Genomic DNA, 19,060 nt, shown 5'->3' with positions numbered 1-19,060 from the left:
ACTAATAACATTTCATCTGAGTGATTTAAAGAAAGTCTTATCTTAAATTGCCTGGCTGTTCTAATAATAATAATAATAATAATAATAATAATAATAATAATATCATCTTTATTTTAGATTGCAAATTCAACTGCCATAAACGCTGTGCATCAAAAGTACCAAGAGATTGCCTTGGAGAGGTTACATTCAATGGAGGTAAATTATTTTTCTTAATTTCTATAATAGCAGAAAAGGTCATGATTCTTTTGTATTTTATCTGTGTTAAGGTTATATTTGCATATTTTATTTTGTTTACTTTTCTTTGAGATTTTATTCTGATTTATTAATCAAATTATGAGAACAATGATGCTGTACATTTGTTAATAGTTATACCTTCTCATCTTTCCTGTAGCCACCTACCATTCGTAGTCTAGCCAGCCAGTGTGCTGTATACCATCTTCCATCTGTAAACATAAGAGGATTTGCTTTAAAAACTTGCTGTTCTTACCCTTTCCAAGTGCCTAGGTTTATTAACTGCTTACTGTTGCCAGGCACTATTCTAAACTCTGGAAATATATTGACATGTAAACATAAGAGCATTTCTTTGAGGCAAGTACTGAGAGATGAGTAAACTTAGGTACAAAGTGATTCAATAACTTGTACCAAAATGTCCAGCCATTAAGTGTAAGAATTGAAGTTTGAATCCACATGATATGAAGCAGTAGTCCATAGTCATTAGAAGACTTTATACGGCCTCACTGTTGCTTTCTCTGTCAAATAATCATTAACCATAATATTGTCCCTTTTGGGGTCTCCTTCTCCCTCTTCCACTTCCATCTTTCCCTCTTTTCACTCCCCCTCCCCCATATCCATCTCCTTTACCTTTTCTTGGAAGAAGTAAGGGCTCATAATTTTCAACATAATCTTTAACAATTTACATGGCTGATTTTTTAAAAATGCATGTAAATAATTCTGTAGAAAAAGCATAAAGAATGAAAATTAAACTCAAGAGTTTAACATGGCATGTTTTCTTGATTGCTGGTTGTCTTGGTCTATTCAGGCTGCTATAATAAAACACCATAGGCTGGGAAGCTTATACAACTGAAATTTAATTCTCATAGTTCAAGAGAATGGGAAGTCCATGGTGCCGGCATATTCTATGTCAGCTGAAGGTCCATCTCCTGGTTCATAAATGGCACCTAGCTGCATCCTCACATGGTAAAATGGATGAATGTGCTCTTTTGGGCCTATTTTTTTTTCCATTTGTATTTTTTTATTTATCTTTTTCACAAATTTTTTATTGAACATAAATGGTATACATTTAAACTATATTTGGTGCCCTCTCCTCCCCCTGACCCTATTTTCCCTTCCTCCCTCCCACCAATGGTTGTCCAGGTTAACCATGTCATATTCATAATTTTACACATATTCAGATGTAGACCCTCATTAATCAAGATCAGCCTTTCTCCTCTCCTATCTTTCCATTCAAACTTTGCTGATATTTCCCCTCCATTATCTGGAGTCCCACTGGTATCCTCTGTGTTTCCTAGTTTGGGCATATTAGAGGAAACATGTACCTTCTCCTTCTGTGCTTGGCTGATCTCACTTAACATATTGGGCCTATTTTTTAAGGGCACTAATCTCAGTCATGAAAGCAGAGCCCACAGAACCCAATCAGTCTCCCCAAAGCCCCAATTTCTGACACCATTTATTTGGAAGTTTTTCTATATGACTAATGTCTTCTAAATTTAGTCCATGTATTTGTATTTTTGTGCTTTTTCTACATTTTGACAAAATAATATGGAATACTATTTATATTTATTTTAGTAAGCATTTCTCTAATTACTAAGGAGTTTGGAATTCTTTCAAATACATCTTTGAGTTTTTGTTGTTTTGTGGAATTTTTTGTTGTTGTTTTGTTTTGTTTTGTTTTGTTTGGGTGATACTGGGGATGGGACCCAGGGGCTACACTCCCAAACCTATTTTATATTTTATTTGGAAACAGGGTCTCTTAAGCCAGCTGAGGCTGGCTTCAAACCTCCGCCATCTTCCTGTTTCAGCCTCCCAAGTGTGGGGATTACAAGCGTGCGCCACCACAACCGGCTAGAGTTTTTTTTCTTAGAAGTTTCCTGAAATACCTTGTTATTTTTGTTTATTTGTTATAGATTTACAAGAGTTGTTGATGATTGTATCAACTAATCTTTATTCATTGTGTGATATAAATGCCTTCCCTCGGTCAGTGACTAAATCTTTTTTAACAGCTTTACTGTAAGAGATAATTTGCATACCTTACAAAGTTTACTCATTTAATATATTCACAGTTAAATAGCCATCACTATAATGTACTGTTAGAACATTTTCATTCTCCAAGAACTTCCATAATTAGTATTCCCTGTTTTCTTTTCACTAACCCCTGGCAGCCACTAATCAACTTTCTATTTCATGTTTCTCTATTTTAGATGTTTTATACAAGTGGAATTCTACAATACATAGTCTTGTGACTGATTACCTAGCATGTTTTCAGGGTTCACTGATATTGTAGCATATTTCAGTACTTAATTTTTTTTGTTGAAAAATAATATTGCTTTACATAGATATTCTTCATTTTATTTATCTGTTCACCAATGGATGTTTGAGTTATACCCTCTTTGAAACTATTATGAACATCACTGTTTACACTTGAGTATAATTCTTCTGTGAATGTTTTCATTACACTTGGGGAGATACCTCATAGCAGAATTGTTGTCATATAGTAGCTCCATGTGTAACATTTTGAGGACTTTCCAAACTGTTTTTCAAAACAACTGCACCACATTACCAGCAGACTATGAGGATTCAAACAAAAGAATGTGAATTTCTCTTATTATCTTTTTATTAGTCATCCAGTGAGAGTGAAATCAGTCACATTGTGGTTTTCATTTGCATTTTCTTGGTTGTAATGATGTTGGAACTATTCTCTATGCAAGTTCCTTATCGGATGAATAATTTACAGATATTTTCTCCCATTCTGTAGGCTCTCTTTTCACTTTTTTCTTAAGGTATAGTTTGCACCACAGAGATGTTTTATTTTGATAAATTCAGTTTATTTATGTTTTCTTTGGTCACTTAGGTTTTTTGGTGTTGATTGAAGGCTTTGCCTAACCTAACATCACAAAGATATACTCCTACGTTTTGTTCTAAGAGTTTTATAGTTTTAACTCTTAGATTTTAGGTCTTAGGTTATGATTACTTTGATTTAATTTTTGTATTTGGTTTAAGAAAGGCATTAGTTTTCTTTTGCATGTAGATATCTAATTTTTCTAGCATTTTCTTTTCTTTTTTAGTTAATGGAGATTGAACCCAGGGGCATTCTACCTCCAAGCTATAACCCCAGCCCTCTTTTTTTTTATTACTATTTTTTTTTTTTTTAGTGGTACTGGGGTTTCTGGAAGCCCTTCTACCTCTGGGCTACACTCCAAGACCTATTTTATACTTTTTTATTTAGAAACAGGGTCTCTTAAGCCAGCGTGTCTGGCTTCAAACCTGCGCGATCCTCCTGTCTCCACCTCCCAAGTGCGGGGATTACAAGCATGCACCACCACGCCTGGCGTTGTTGTTCTTTATTTTGAAACAGGGTCTCATTAAGTTGCAGAGGGCCTCAGTAGCTGAGGTTGAACAGGAACCCATGATCCTCTTGTCTCAGCCTCCCAAGTGAGCTGCCACACCCGGCTTCTAGCACGATTCAATAAAAGTACCATTTATTTTTTCCTCATTGAATTTTCTTTTCTTTTCTTTTCTTTTCCTTCCTTCCTTCCTTCCTTCCTTCCTTCCTTCCTTCCTTCCTTCTTTCCTTCCTTCCTTCCTTCCTTCCTTCCTTCCTTCCTTCCTTCCTTCCTTTCTTTAGTACTGGGGCATTTTACCTCTGACCTACACCCCCAGCACTGTTTTTTATTCTTGGTTTTGAAACAGGGCTTCACTAAGTAGCCGAGGCTGGCCACAAACCTATGATCCTCCTGTTTCACTCCCCCAAGTATTGGAATTATAAGTGTGACCCACCACACCCAGCTCCCCATCAAATTTTCTTGGCACTTTTATTGAAAATTGGTTGACCGTAATGTAATAGTAGTGGGTCTTATTTTTTACTCTGCATATATATATATATATATATATATATATATATATGCAGAGTAAAAAATAAGCTTCACTAATATGGCAAAAAGTATTATATATATATAGTTTATAGTATTAAAGTATTATATATAATACTTTTTGCCATATTGAAATTTAAAATTTTAATATAATAAAATTAATTTTATACCTTAGAACTTGTGCATTCTGTATTTTCTTTTAAAAATCTTATAATTGACTTAAAATGATATCTTTCAATATTTTAAGAGTTTTAAAACTTTGTTTATTTAACTGACTGTTCTGTTTAGATGTGTTGTGTCATTAATATGAAACTCAAAATTTCATTTAAAACTTTCCCAGAACCTTCCACTCTGGGAACAGATGCAGATATGCCAATGGACATTGACAGCAATGACATGAACAGTGACAGCAGTCGGGGCTTGGATGATGCAGAAGAGCCATCTCCCCCAGAAGATAAAATGTTCTTCTTGGATCCATCTGATCTTGATGTAGAAAGAGATGAAGAAGCTGTTAAGACAATCAGGTAACATATGTGCAAGTATTGCAGACTACTCCAGCTCGCAAGGTCAGATCAGGATCTCCACCAAGAAAACCTATATCTCTTAAATATAACCTTAAATGTAGTTTTAAAATCTGATTAAATTACACCTAATTCTTTTACATGTACCACAATATTTCTGAAATAAGTTATATGACCTTTGCTCTCCTTTCAAGATGGGAAAGTATGAAAATCTTATTTTCTTAAAAAGAAAAATGCTTTATCTAAATAAGAGTCAATTTAATACATAGTACTGGAGTAACCACCACAAGGTACTGGTATTAAACTGTCAGTTAAAGCACCCAGATTCTTCATCCAGGCAGTTTACCTGATAATAGGAATAGCAATAAAAAATATATTCCTGAGAATATTACACAAAGATGATGGTGGTAAAATAAAGGGCGTTTTTTAATATTGATGCAGTTGATCTGACTATTAACATTTTGTAAGTGTTATAGAACTATAAAATTTTTAAATATCTCACTATGTTTACATAAATTCATTATGTGTAGCCTATAAGTATGTGTTGGTGCACATGTGTTATTCCAGTACTTGGGAGACTGAGGCAGGAGGATCACAGGTTCAAAGCCAACCTCAGCAACTTCCTGAAACAGCACCTTAGTGAGACTGTTTCCAAATAAAAAATAAGATAGGTCTGGGGCATATAGTCCAAAGGTCCTTGGGTTCTATCCTTAGTAACCCCCTTCAAAAAAGAGATAAGGTATGTAACTGTTTGCAACTCAAATTGAAAACAGTATATTTTACATGTGCATACACCAAATTGTTCTTTTCCCCCAGGTATACTTACTGACCTATATTTCAGTATAATCTGACTTGACAACTTTTTTTTTTTAATTTTCTTAGTTACTATCTATATTTTTCTTTAAATATCTTCTAATGAAAACACTTTTTGCTAATAGCGTGATCAACTTATTTGACATTTGAGCCTTGTGAATTTGAGTGTATATATTTTGCACTGTTAAGAATTTGTTTAATCTGTCATGCTGCCCGGGGCAGGAGAACTCCTCAGCAGCAAAACCAAATGAGAACATTTTCTAGGCTCCATATCTTCTAGTTGAGATGGATCCTTCTGCTCTGTGCATCTTCTTTCTAATCTTTTGTGATCCTTCAGAAAAGACTGATGACAAATAATGAGTATTTACAATTGTATCTTAGTCTTTTATAAGTCAGCTATGTAGTATCATAACTTCTTAAGTCTTTGTCTTTCATAGATTTTTTTTTTTTTTTTTTTTTTTTTTTTTGGTGGTACCGAGGTTTTTCTGGAAGCCGTTCTACCTCCAGGCTACACTCCCAGACCTATTTTATATTTTTATTTGGAAACAGGGTCTCTTAAGCCAGCGAGGCAGTCCTGTGCAATCCTCCTGTCTCTGCCTCCCAAGCTCAGGGATTACAAGCGTGTGCCACCACACCTGGCTTTTCTTAGATATTTTTTTTAAAAAATTGGCTATCCTACAAAAGGCTTAGTAATAGTCGAGTGTGGTGAGGCACGCTTGTAACCCCAGCATTCAGGAGGCTGAGACCAGAGGAGGATTGTGATTCACGGACAACCTCAGCTACTTAGTGAGTCCCTCGGCAACTTAGTGAGATTCTGTTTCAAAGTAAAGAAAAAATAAGGCAGGGGGTGTAACTCGAAAGTAGAATGTCCCTGGGTCCCATCCCCAGGCCCCCCTAAAAATAAAAATAAAAAGGCTTGGTAAATGTACAGTATTTATGTTTCATTACAAAAATCAAAATTATAAATATCATTATTTTTAAATATTTTTTAGTCCATCAACAAGCAATAATATCCCACTAATGAGGGTTGTACAGTCCATCAAGCACACAAAGCGGAAGAGCAGCACAATGGTGAAGGAAGGGTGGATGGTCCACTACACCAGCAGGGACAACCTGGTCAGTAATCACATATGTTTTAATATGCTGCTAAAACTATATATTATATATATATATATATATATATATATATTTATATAAAAATATGCTTTTGAGTTTTATGTGCTTTATCAAAGTGAGGATGAGATCATATCAAGATATTATATCTACTACTGCAGTATGTGAAGTAACAATGAAATCATAGCTACATTTGGGAAGAAATTTTTTTTTTGAAGATTTAAAGAAGTTTATTAAAAAGATAGAAGTATAGAGATAGTTACAGCCCTGTGCCGGAGCGGGGCACAGGGAGGCAATTTGAATGAAAATGCCATAGAACTCCAGTTTACTAAGTGTTTTATCCCGACCAAGTCCAAGGCAGGTCCTTTGATCTGGAGATAATGCTACCCCTTATCTCCAGCCCAGGCTTTGCTTCTGCTATCTCTGCAGCCGGATTTGGGGCAGGAGGGGGGAAGCAGTCCTGTCTCCAAACACAGGCATCTACCTTTTGTCTAATCCCCCAAGATGTGTGAAATTATTTTAGAAATGTAAAGAAACCTTTCCTGGCTCCAGCCTTCCTCTTTTACAAATGGAAATTACAAGTCTCTGCTAGCTAGCCCTGGCTTTCTTTAGTATAAAAATATATTTTTAAAATTGGACTTCTTTCCCAATACTGATACATTAATAATGGGAAGAAAATTTTAAAGGTATGATATTTAATATATTGTCTTTACAAACTGGAAGAGTGGTCAAGATTCCAAAAGGATCTGATATTATGCCACAGTGTAGAATAATGACTTGAAACAAAGCGCTGCAGATGTGAACAGAACTAGCATGTCATCTGAAAAGTTGTCTTAAGTTATTACAAAGCTAGGAATCACTTGTTTTGTGTGGACTTTAAATATGCAAGTTGTTTTTTTAGATCTAGGTAGCAAAGAGGAGGAATGGTGAAATTATATTGGGATGGCAATAGATACGAAGAATATGAAGAGTGTAGTAAAGAACATAGACTCCTTGTAGACAGACTGAGTCTGTGACTTACTAAACTGTGCGAATTTAGGAGGTACTTATTTTCTTTATGCTTCAGATTCCTCATCTGTAAAATTGGCTTAGTAATACTAGCTGCCACATAGATTCAAATAAGTTAATATATTAACAGAATTTAGAACAATGTTTGGTATACTGTAAGCACTCAAGAAATATTAGTATCCATTTTTTATTATTTTCTAAGTTGCTGAATAGATTATTGAAAGAGACTTTCTAGTAAACCTTATAAGAAGAGATGAAATACTTAATACATTTAGCTGGTTCCAGTAAAGTTTTGTATGGTAACAACAGTACAGATTGCAGTTAATGTAATTTTCTTTTATTTATTGTCCATATTCTTCCAAATGCAATATGAAATGTTGTACATATGTTTGGGGATTCAGTGGTGTGTCAAAATGCTAGAAGAAAGATAATTCAGTAAATAGTATTAGGACAACTATGTAGGCATTCTGGAAAAAGTGAAGTTGTAAACATACCTCACACTTTACATGTAGTAAATTTAAATGGACCTAAGATTCATATGTGAACAAATTCAACCAGTAGAAGAAACTGTAGAAGAATTGCTTTATAAACTCTGAATTGGATAAAACAATAAAAGATGAATAAAATCAATATCTTAAATTCTATGTAGCAAAATCCAAAAAGGTAAAGAAAAATGACAAACTGGGAAAAGTACTTTGAACTCATATTTTAAACAAGAGTTAATGCCCTAATATATGAATAAAGCCAACAAATTGGTAAGATGGCCACAGTTGCTGGGCATGCACGCTTGTAATCCCTGTGCTTGGGAGGCAGAGACAGGAGGATTGTGCAGGTTCGAAGGCAGCCACGCTCGCTTAAGAGACCCTGTTTCCAAATAAAAAGTATAAAATAGGTCTGGGAGTGTAGCCCAGAGATAGAAGAGTTTCCAGGAAAAAAAAAAAAAAAAAAAAAGATGGCCACAGTTCAGTAGTAAAATGGGTAAAGACTGAACAAAGTACAGAGAAAAGGAAATACAAATGAATCTTACATATAAGAGCTTGATTTTTTATCATATCATTTAAACTTGTATTGAAATACCAGTGTTTATTTTTTTGTAATATCAAAGATCAAAAAGTTTAAAATCATACTGCATTATTGAGAGTGCCAGTAAATAGGAACTCTCAGGTGTTGCTGATGAGACTATAAATTGGATTATATCTTGCATAGACTCTTTATATCAAATCTTGTGTATAAATTAGCATTACATGTGCACATATCTTTTGACCCACAAGTCATCTTCTAGAAATTAAGCCATAGATAAATGGTGTGTGTCTCTCTGTGTATGTGTATAGTATATAGATATATATGTGTACATGTATACATTTCTCTAAAATGATTCCCCAAAACCTAGTAGCATTGCTTGCCTGGAATAAGAGTGAAGAGTGGACTCTGAGTGACTGGGAGTGGTGATGCTTCTCATCTCATATCCTTTTTACGTGTTGAGAATTTTGGACCTCATGAATTTTAAACCTGTTCAAAATACAGACTTGTGAGTAGAAAAAGAAAATACAAGTACTTTGGGGGAAACTTACAGTTCCTCACAAGTACATTTCAAACCTGTTTTCTAATCTGTATTTTATAGAGAAAGAGGCATTATTGGAGACTTGACAGCAAATGTCTAACATTATTTCAAAATGAATCTGGATCAAAGTATTATAAGGTAAGGCTTTCGTATTTTATAAACAGTGTTCCAGTTGTATTGTTCCAAATATATTTGCATAATATTATTATTGTTTATCTCAGTATGCCTGTTTTTACTTGGACTAATATAGTTTATAGAAGTCACTGGTAGGCTCCTTGTTGGCCCAAGTGTTCTTCATCTTTCCATCACCCTCTTCAGCTCCCTGCTGCTGAAGATTGTTTGGGTTGGGGGTTTGGGGCCTGTGAGGTTGCTGCTGCTTTGCTTCTGGATACAGTGATTAGATTAGAGAAGAGGGCACATTATCTAAGGGTTCAGTACCTATACTACCCATGAAGGGGATGAAACATGGTTCCTAAAAGAAAACAGCTAAAATTAAAGAGTGAGTGAAAGTCTTTAGTGAGTGCTTTAGAGCAGTCCCAGCTACTCAGGAGGCTGAGGCAGTGGAATCACGTGAGCCCTGGAGTTTGGAGCCAGCCTGGGCAACATAGAGAGACCCATGTCTTTTTTATTTTATATTGGCACTGGAGATTGAATCCAGGGGCATTCTACCTCCAAACTATACCTCCAGCCCTTTTCAATTTTTATTTTGAAAACAAAGTTTTACTGTGTTACCAACACTTGCTGTGACTAGCAATCCTCCTATTTCAGCCTCCCAACTACTGGGATTACAGGTGTGTGTCACCATCCCCAGCCAATTCCCGTGTCTTTGCAAGAGAGTTTGAGAGCGAGCAAGTGAGCAAGCAAGCACGAACTCACTTGAGCACACAAGAGTGCACACACACAGCCGGGCGTGGTGGCACATGCTTGTCATCCCAGCATTCAGGAGGCAGAGACTGGAGGATCCACTTCTCAGAACAGCCTCAACTACTTAGTGAGGCCCTTCACAACTCAGTGAGACCCTATTTTTAAAAATGAAGTACTAAAAAATAGGGCTTGGGTGCAGCTCAGAGTTACAATGCCCCCGGGTTCCCTCCCCAGTACTGAAAAGAAAAGAAAAAAGAAAAAAGAAAACACACACACAATAGCAAGTACAAATGTCTGTTTTCAGAAATAATTTTTTTTTTTTTTTTTTTTTTTTTAGCTAGGCATGGTGGCACATGCTTGTAATCCCCGGGCTTGGGAGGCTAAAACAAAAGGGATCACAGGTTTGAGGCCAGCCTAAGCAATTAAAAGGCCTGAATATGTAGTTTGGAGGTAGAATGCCCCAGCTTCAATCCCCCTATACTACTGGGGTCGACGGATTGATGGATAATTTTTGCCTTGGGAAGTGAACTAAACATTAAATGATTGGTAGCCAATTGACAGAACCAGCATGGAGAGCTTAAGCAACTTTAATGGCCTTTTCTGCTTCTTATTCTTGCAGAAAAACAGTCACTAGAGAGAGAAGTAGCTGTTGGATTGATTTAGTGAGCAGTGGAGATTGACACATGTTGGATACAATGGCAAAGTGCCCTCTTAAGTTCTTTGCTTGCTGCATCTTAGTGGCTTGCTGTGGGCCCTCCTCTTTTATCGTACCTGTCATTATCCATGCTGTGCAACATGCATTGCTGGATATGCCGATCATTTAAGGCAGATGCTGTCATAAGACTTGACTGTGTATTCCTTACGCCACATATTTGTGTTTTTTTTTTTTGTTTGTTTGTTTTTTTGTTTTTTTTTTTTTTGCAGTACTGGGGGCGTCCTACCTCCAAGCCACACCCCCAGCCCTCTTTTTTAGTCTTTATTTTAAAACAGGGTCTCACTAAATTGTGGAGGGCCTCACTAAGTTGCTGATGCTAGCTGTGAACCTGCAATCCTTCTCTCTCAGCCTCCCAAGTACTGGGATTACAAATGACTTGTGTTCATCTTAATGACATTTATGCAAGTGCACATCTTTGATTCTTTAGTGTATTTAAAAATAAAAACAAATAGGTATTCAAAATTTTAATGTTTGTTTTTTACTTTAGGAAATCCCACTTTCAGAAATTCTCCAAGTATCTTCACCACGAGATTTCACAAACATTTCACAAGGCAGCAACCCACACTGTTTTGAAATCATCACTGACACCATGGTATACTTTGTTGGTGAGAATAATGGGGACAGCTCTCATAATCCTTTTCTTGCTGCCACCGGAGTTGGACTTGATGTAGCACAGAGCTGGGAGAAAGCAATTCGCCAAGCCCTCATGCCGGTGACCCCTCAAGCAAGTGTTTGCACTTCTCCAGGGCAAGGGAAAGACCACAGTAAGCAATAAGCTGGTTAAGGATTTTTTTCCTCTTTGGTTTTGGGCAAAAACCTAAATTTTGCTTTATAGTGGGATATAAACAAACAATAAAGTGTTAGATTCATACTGTACTCTTGGTATCTGTATAGTCAGAAATGCTGTATTTCTTTTTAAAAGATTTTAAACATTAAGACATTTTTTAAATTATTGAAACACATGTTTTATACCAGCAAAAATTTATAGTTAAACCTAAATTTAATGAAGGTTTGATTGGACAGTTAACAAAGTCATAATATAATACCATTTTTACCTCATTAACAAAATTCATTCATTAGATAAATAGATTTATATTAAGATAAATATCAGCTACTTTCCAGATATAGCTTACTTCAATTTACATATGAGATTTTGTGCCTCTGTTCTTAGCATTATGCTAGGACACAAACAAAATAATATAAATTATAAAAGCTTTTTAGGGAAATACATGACATACTTAAGGAAATGTTAAGTGGTGGCATAATGCAATACAGTGCAAAAATGAGGAATGTATTATATGAGAGACTCAGATATGAATAGGAAGAGTAAGCAGAGACTTCATAGTACAAGAATCTCATTAGGACTCGACTTCAGGTAGGAATAGAATGAGCAGAGCTAAATGAGAGAGGTGAGGATGGGAGTATTAACTCTAGTTGAGAACAGATTTGATCAGAGGATGAGGATCATGACTACATACATATTTGGTGTTTAATATTAATGGGGGGATAGTAAGTCGATGTTTCACAGAGGTTCTTAAGTTCTGCAGGAGTTTTGACTAGGTCTGTGACATTATAATTAAGTCCCTTCCTGAAAAATACAAACACATAAACCACACATTTGTAATTTCCAAGGGTTTAGAGACTCAAGCCTACCCATGTATCTCTCCCCTAGAGCTAAGAGTCTCTATAGGTAGAATTGCAAGATTTAAAAGTGAAAATTTTAAGAATGTAAACTCAGTTCTCTTGTTTACTAGATATGTGATCTTGGAATCTCTAGTTCTCAAATATAAAGTGAAAAGAAGATTAATATACCTATCACAGTATCTTAACACATTGTGTTCTTCTGGTCCTTATAGCAACCTATCTTTATCAGAAAGAAATGTAAACTGAATGGAGCTAGCCTTTGAAAGGAAATAAATACTGGGACTTGAGTAGGAAAAAAAAAGTACTAAAAAGCAGAATCTTAGACACTAATTTTGTTGGTGTGGTGTCTTTTGCTTGATCATTAATGTTTAAAATTTGAGTTCCTTAAAACATTTTTAAATTAATATTTTAAATGGATGTTAACTTTTTTTTTTTTTTTGGTGGTACTGGGGTTCCTGGAAATCCTTCTACCTCCGGGCTACTCTCCCAGATTTATTTTATATAATTTTTATTTGGAAACAGGGTCTCTTAAGCCAGAGTGGCTGAACCTGCGCAATCTTCCTATCTCCGCCTCCCAAGCGCGGGGATTACAAGCGTGCGCCACCACGCCTGGCATGTTGCTTATTTTTTATGAATAGTTTACTCATATATGTGTATTCTGTATACATCATTCTGTATATATCTGTATTAATGATGTTTTTTATTTTTTATATTTGGGTTTATAAAAATCTTCATTTATTTTTTGAGTTTTCTCAGAGATTCTACATGTTTGATACCTCTTCTCTTGCTAACTTCCTTGTTTCCCTTTTTCTTGTCAGTAACTTTAGTTGATTACCAAAGTAATAAATTTAAACTTTATGAGTATGTAATAGAAAGTGAGAAAGTCATCTCTATACACATATAATCCCATCCCTACCCTCAACCTGCTGTCTCTGCCCTTAGAAACCATTGTTAAGTTTACTATATATTTCTTAACTAGGAGATGGGGAAACCTATACTATCTACTACATTGTTTTATTTTTCTTTTTACAACAATACTTTGTTCTTTTTCCTGCATGCTTTTATCCACTGTTTGATATATAACTGATATATTTAAATGTTAGCATGTAGATTTACCTAATTTCAAACTTTTTAAAGTAATGCATGCCTTTTATGCTTTAAAAACTGCAAGCAGTAGAGAAGTACTTATAGACTGAAATCTCAGTTCTGAATTCTACCTCTCCCACTCATCAGAAGTAATATTTTTAATTCAGAAATTGCTGCTTCTGAATTTTAGTTTTATTTTGATGGTGCTAGGTATTAAACCCAGGGCTTTACGCATGCTAGGCAGACATTCTACCACTGAGTTACACTCACAGTTACCTTTAACTCACAGTTACTCAATATGATGATGTCAAGACTAGCTTTCTAACTCAGTATGTATAGCGCACTCACTCTCATGCTTGCTTGCGCTCTCTCTCTCTCTCTCTCTCTCTCTCTCTCTCTCCATATAGATATATTTATGATTTATTTATATATAATTTATTAAATGTTTAGTGTATTCATTTGTATAGATGAATCATATTTTAACCAGTTTCTTATTGGTGGATTAGGATTGTATATATTAATTTTTAAATGTACATAGTATATGTGTATATCCTGTCATTTAAGTTTGATATGCCATGGGCATTCACACGTCAGTAAATATTGTTAAATCATATACTGATAATTTTGTTCCTTTCTCATACATCATTTTTATGTTTTACAGAAGATTTGTCTACCAGTATCTCTGTATCTAATTGTCAAGTCCAGGAGAATGTGGTAAGTAATAATTACAAATAATATGTACAAAATGGCTAGTTAAGAAAAATGTGAAAATCTTATTAGAGAAGTAGATTAATAGCTCAAAATATTGAGCACTTTGCCTAAAGCTACTAGGTTAAATTTTGTGGCTGATAACTTTCCCTAAGGAGTGCTTTAGGAGGAAAGCTAAAATTACAAAAGTAGAGTAAACTTTTTCACTTAAAAGACTTGACACAGCCAGGCATGGTGGCGCACACTTGTAATCCCAGCATTTGGGACGCTGAGACTGGAGGATTACAGTTCGTGAACAGCCTCAGCTACCTAGTGAGGTCCTCCGCAATTCAGTGAAACCCTATTTCAAATTGAAGAATATAAAATAGGGCAGGGGGTGTAGCCCGGTGGTCAAATGCCTTTGGGTTCCATCCTCAGACCCTCAAAAAAAAAAAAAAAAAAGAAAAAAGAATTGACAGAGTAAATATTACTAAAATGATAGACTAGTAAAAGAAGGAAAAGGTTACTATCTATTGGAAATGAGCAAAGAGAAGCAGGAAGTGCAGGACTTTTAAGGAACAGTGAGTATGTTTGGCTGGTGTAGGGCTTTATAGTAGGTCTTCAAACTTTCTGACTAGGGTCAGATAGTAAATATTTTAGGCTTGTAGATGATATATTACTATGCAACTCTGCCATGGTAACAAGAAAGAAGCCATAGACTGGATATTTGGATGAGTTTATTATGTGAGGACTTTCTCACTTTATATTACATATTCTTATAAAGTTTGACTTTATTACCTTGGTAACCAAAGAAAGTAACTGACAAGAAAAGGAAAAAGGAAACTTGGAAGTTAGCAAGAGAATAGGTATCAAACATGTAGAATCTTAGAGAAGAGAAAACTCAAAAAAATTACAAGTCATGCGTGAGCATGACTGTTCCAGTAAAATGTTGTGGACACTGAAATTTGAGTCTCATGCAATATTCACATCACAAAATATTATTTTGATTTGTCTGGTCATTTAAAAATGCAAAGACCCAACAAGAAGAGGCAGCAGGCTGGATTTGGCATACTAGCCATAATTTGCCAACCTAGATCAGAATGAAAAAGGCTAGAGAAAGAAGTCATAAAATTGTTCTATACAATTTCTCTAATTAAAATTTCTCATCAGGCCAGGAGTGGTGGCGCACGCTTGTAATCCCTGCGCTTGGGAGGCAGAGACAGGAGGATCGCGCAGGTTCAAAGCCAGCCGCGCTGGCTTAAGAGACCTTGTTTCCAAATTTTAAAAAAGTATAAAATAGGTTTGGGAGTGTAGCCCGGAAGTAGAAGAGTTCCACCAAAAAAAAATTCTCATCATGTGTGGTAGCACATGCCTATAATCCCAGTACTTGGGAAGCCGAAACAGCAGGAGGCTTGCAGGTTCAAAGCCATCCTCAGCAACTTAGCAAGACCCTATTTCAAAATAAAAATAAAAGGGGCTGGTGGCTTATCTTGGATATTGAATTCCCCTGGGTTCAATCCACAAAAGAAAAAGAAAATTGTTTTTTTCTCATTTGGAGCATCCAACTGTCATAGTTCTCTAACATATGCTGTTTGAAGTCTCTAAGATTACAGTGAAGACTGGACATCTATCTAGTAGTGTTATAAGAGAGAAGATTTCAAGGAAATATAATCCATGGGTTTCTTATCCTGGTGGTAGGCAATGTAGATAAAATATTCCTGAAGAGAGAAAAGGTAATCACGAGCATGGGAGCACAAACTTTGATCTCATGGGAAATTGAGACTATATCCATCCATGGCCAAAGATTCGGGATATGTCCATCCAAAGATTGAGAATATATCCATCCATGGCCAAAGATTCAGAATTGGTCTTTGTTAAGGAACTTATTCTGGCAGTTGTTATTTTTATATTGGATGCCCCTTTGTCTAATTTGACTAAAACCAAAACTGACTAAATAGTTAAATAAAAATTTTAAAGTGAGAAACATATAAAAATGATTCTTACGAACTTTTTTTTAACTTAGCACATGTGTGCACATTCATTGGACTCATCACATCTGTAGTGATGCTATATAACCCCCAAATTAGTGCACAAGTATGCTGATAGCAACAAAACACCACCAAAAAACAAGGAAAGGAGGGTAGAAGAGTAGAGAATAAATTTGAGTTACAGACTTTCTCTCACACAATTTTCATTAATCTTTCAAAATCAGCCTAATTCTAATGTGAACTTAGTCATTTTTCTTCCAAATAAAAAATAGCAGACTTAATGTAAAGTAGATAAAAATTTGTTCTTTATTTTTATGTTAATATACTTTTTATTTTTTATATTTCTTTATTTTATTTTATTTTTTTGCAGGTCTGGGGGTGAAACTCGGGGGCATTTGACCTCTGAGCTACACCACCTGCCCTATTTTTTATTCTTTATTTTGAAACAGGGTCTCACTAAGTTGCAGAGGTGCCTCATTAAGTAGCTGAGGCTATTCAGGAACCTCCATCCTCCAGTCTCAGCCTCCCAAATGCTAGGATCATAAGCGTGCGCCACCACACCCAGCTTAATATACTTTTTATATATCACACTTAACAAATACTAGGTTTTCTTTGATTCAAAGCATGTTTTCCTAAAGATCCTATAGACCTGGGCGTGCTGGCGCACGCTTTTAATCCCCGCGCTTGGGAGGTGAGGACAGGAGGATCACGCAGGTTCGAAGCCAGCCGCTCTGGCTTTAAGAGACCCTGTTTCCAAATAAAAAGTATAAAATAGGTCTGGGAGTGTAGCCCGGAGGCAGAAGGGCTTCCAGGAACCCTAGTACCACCAAAAAAAATAAATAAATAAAGATCCTATAGAATCCTATAGAATACTTTGTATTTGCTCATTAACATCATATTGTAACATTTGGGCTTAATCTTTTCTAGAATGTAAAAAGCTGTGCTTTATAAAATATTTTGTACTTTATGAATATTAGTTTCTTCTAATAAAAACTGTATTTATGTATTTGAATAAGGTAATACTGCTTACTTTTCCTTGATAGGACATCAGTACCGTTTACCAGATCTTTGCAGATGAGGTTCTTGGGTCGGGCCAGTTTGGCATTGTTTATGGAGGTAAGTGACTGCTCCATTTTGTATGTTGTAGGAATTTAGAAAATTTTTAATATTTAAATGTGCCAGTTATTTTGCTCATCTTATGATTTTTTTCAAGTAGTCTTTTTCTTAAAGGCTGCTTGTATCCTTTTAGCTAAGTTCTTTTCAATAAAACTGAATTATTCCAACTGTAAAATTTAAAAAGTAAACAATCAGAAAATGAATCTTATATTGTCTTAAACTCTTCTTGTAGCTCACACTTAAAAGATGTTTGGGGGTGGGAGGATGGTTTGAAGATTATGTTGAGGATGAACTTGCTCCCTGAAGTATATTTGCTCCTAGTTTTTCATCACAGATGATACCATTGGTCCACTATTGGCATGAATGTTCTATCAAGTCTGAATACCTGAAATCTTTTTTTGTTGTTGTTGCATTACTGGGGATGTAACCCAGGAGCATTCTACCCCCGAGCTATACACCCAGCCCTATTTTTTTATTCTTTATTTTGAAACAGAGTCTCACTGAGTTTCAAAGCCTCACTAAGTAGCTGAGGCTATGAAGGGCTTCCTCTAAGATTTTCTTGTCCCCATCTCTACCTGTCCACTAGAGAAGACTGACATAACACTTCAGGTTTCTATTAATGTCTTCCTACTAAACTTTATTTGAGGGTAGGCTGAGAGATGTTTGGGTTTTCTTTGTATCCTAGCATCTTTCATTGTATTTGACATAAACCAATTGCCCAGAAAATAATGTTGATTTTACATGTATATACAACATCTGTGGTTTGCATCTTCAAACGTATCAGTTTTAAGATGGTGACATCTCTTGACACCACATTTCATTGAGAGGACAGAGATATGTCAAAGTTACCTTTTGCAATAAGCATGGAGATTAGTCTTCAAGTAGTCAAGTTTTTATGATTTGTATCATTGAAACAGCTCAGTTATTTTCAATAGATATGTAGGGAACCGAAATTCACACTCAAGTTAAAGTAATGTCATAACTAACGTTTTCACTATTTAATCCATAATATCTAAAACAATGCCTACTATGTAATAGGTACAAAATAAGTAGTTAAATTTATGACTAAAGGAGAGGCTATTTATTGCACACTTCTACCTTATGAATCTTTTACATCTAGATTCTAAAATACGAGGACCTGGAATTTGAGAGTATAGTATGTGGCTAATTATGTTGTGCTGACCCAGTGAACCTAGAATAAAATTCATCCTAACAGTCTCTGAACACTAGGTTGGAGCATTTAACTCGATTATTTAACAAGGCAAATTACTCTTAAGCAAACAAGTTTATTCAAATATTTTGCTGTGCCAGGCATGGTGGCACATGCTTGTAATCCCAGTACTTGGGAGGCTGAGACAGGAGAATCATGCAGTTTCTAAACCAGCCTCAGCTACTTAGTGAGGCTCTCATTAACTTAGTGAGACCCTGTTCCAAATAAATATAAAATAGGTCTTGGAGTATAGCCTGGAGGTAGAAAGCCCCTTGGTTCCATCCCCAGTACCAATATATATATATATATTTATTGGGGGAGAACATTCTTTATTTTATTTTATTTTGCGATACTGGGGATGGAATCCAGGAGCATTCTACCTTTGAGCTACACCCCCAGCCCTATATTTTATTTGTTATTTTGAAACAGGGTCTCACTGAGTTGCGGAGGGCCTAAGTAGCTGAGACTGGCTGTGAACCATGATCCTCCTTTCTCAGCCTCCCAAATGCTAGGATTACAAATATGTACCACCACACCCAGCTTGAGAACATTCTTATAGAGGGGAAACAAAACTTATTTCTTAAAATCAAAAGTAAGTGAAGGAGTGTGGAAAAAGAAAATGAAGGAA

At 35.6% G+C, this 19,060-nt stretch overlaps 1 protein-coding gene across 2 annotated transcripts in view; it reads left to right on the top strand.

Annotated features, from left to right (window-relative positions):
- The window catches only part of PRKD3 (protein kinase D3), a gene marked incomplete at both ends in the record, with an annotated part of 83,706 nt that overhangs the window by 41,543 nt on the left and 23,103 nt on the right, over positions 1-19,060 (top strand). The window contains 7 exons of one of the 2 annotated variants that reach the window (XM_080711486.1): positions 118-195; positions 4,447-4,630; positions 6,433-6,556; positions 9,183-9,260; positions 11,189-11,465; positions 14,096-14,145; positions 17,150-17,222. In XM_080711486.1, the coding sequence (XP_080567612.1) occupies positions 118-195; positions 4,447-4,630; positions 6,433-6,556; positions 9,183-9,260; positions 11,189-11,465; positions 14,096-14,145; positions 17,150-17,222 (864 nt within the window). Of the gene's footprint in view, positions 1-117; positions 196-4,446; positions 4,631-6,432; positions 6,557-9,182; positions 9,261-11,188; positions 11,466-14,092; positions 14,146-17,149; positions 17,223-19,060 lie in introns of both variants that reach the window. The other variant, XM_080711485.1, reaches the window with a different exon arrangement.

This window comes from Muscardinus avellanarius, assembly GCF_963383645.1.
Source record: "Muscardinus avellanarius genome assembly, chromosome: 15".
Classification (NCBI taxonomy): Eukaryota; Metazoa; Chordata; class Mammalia; order Rodentia; family Gliridae; genus Muscardinus; species Muscardinus avellanarius.
This window is presented reverse-complemented; position numbering and strand designations above follow the sequence as displayed.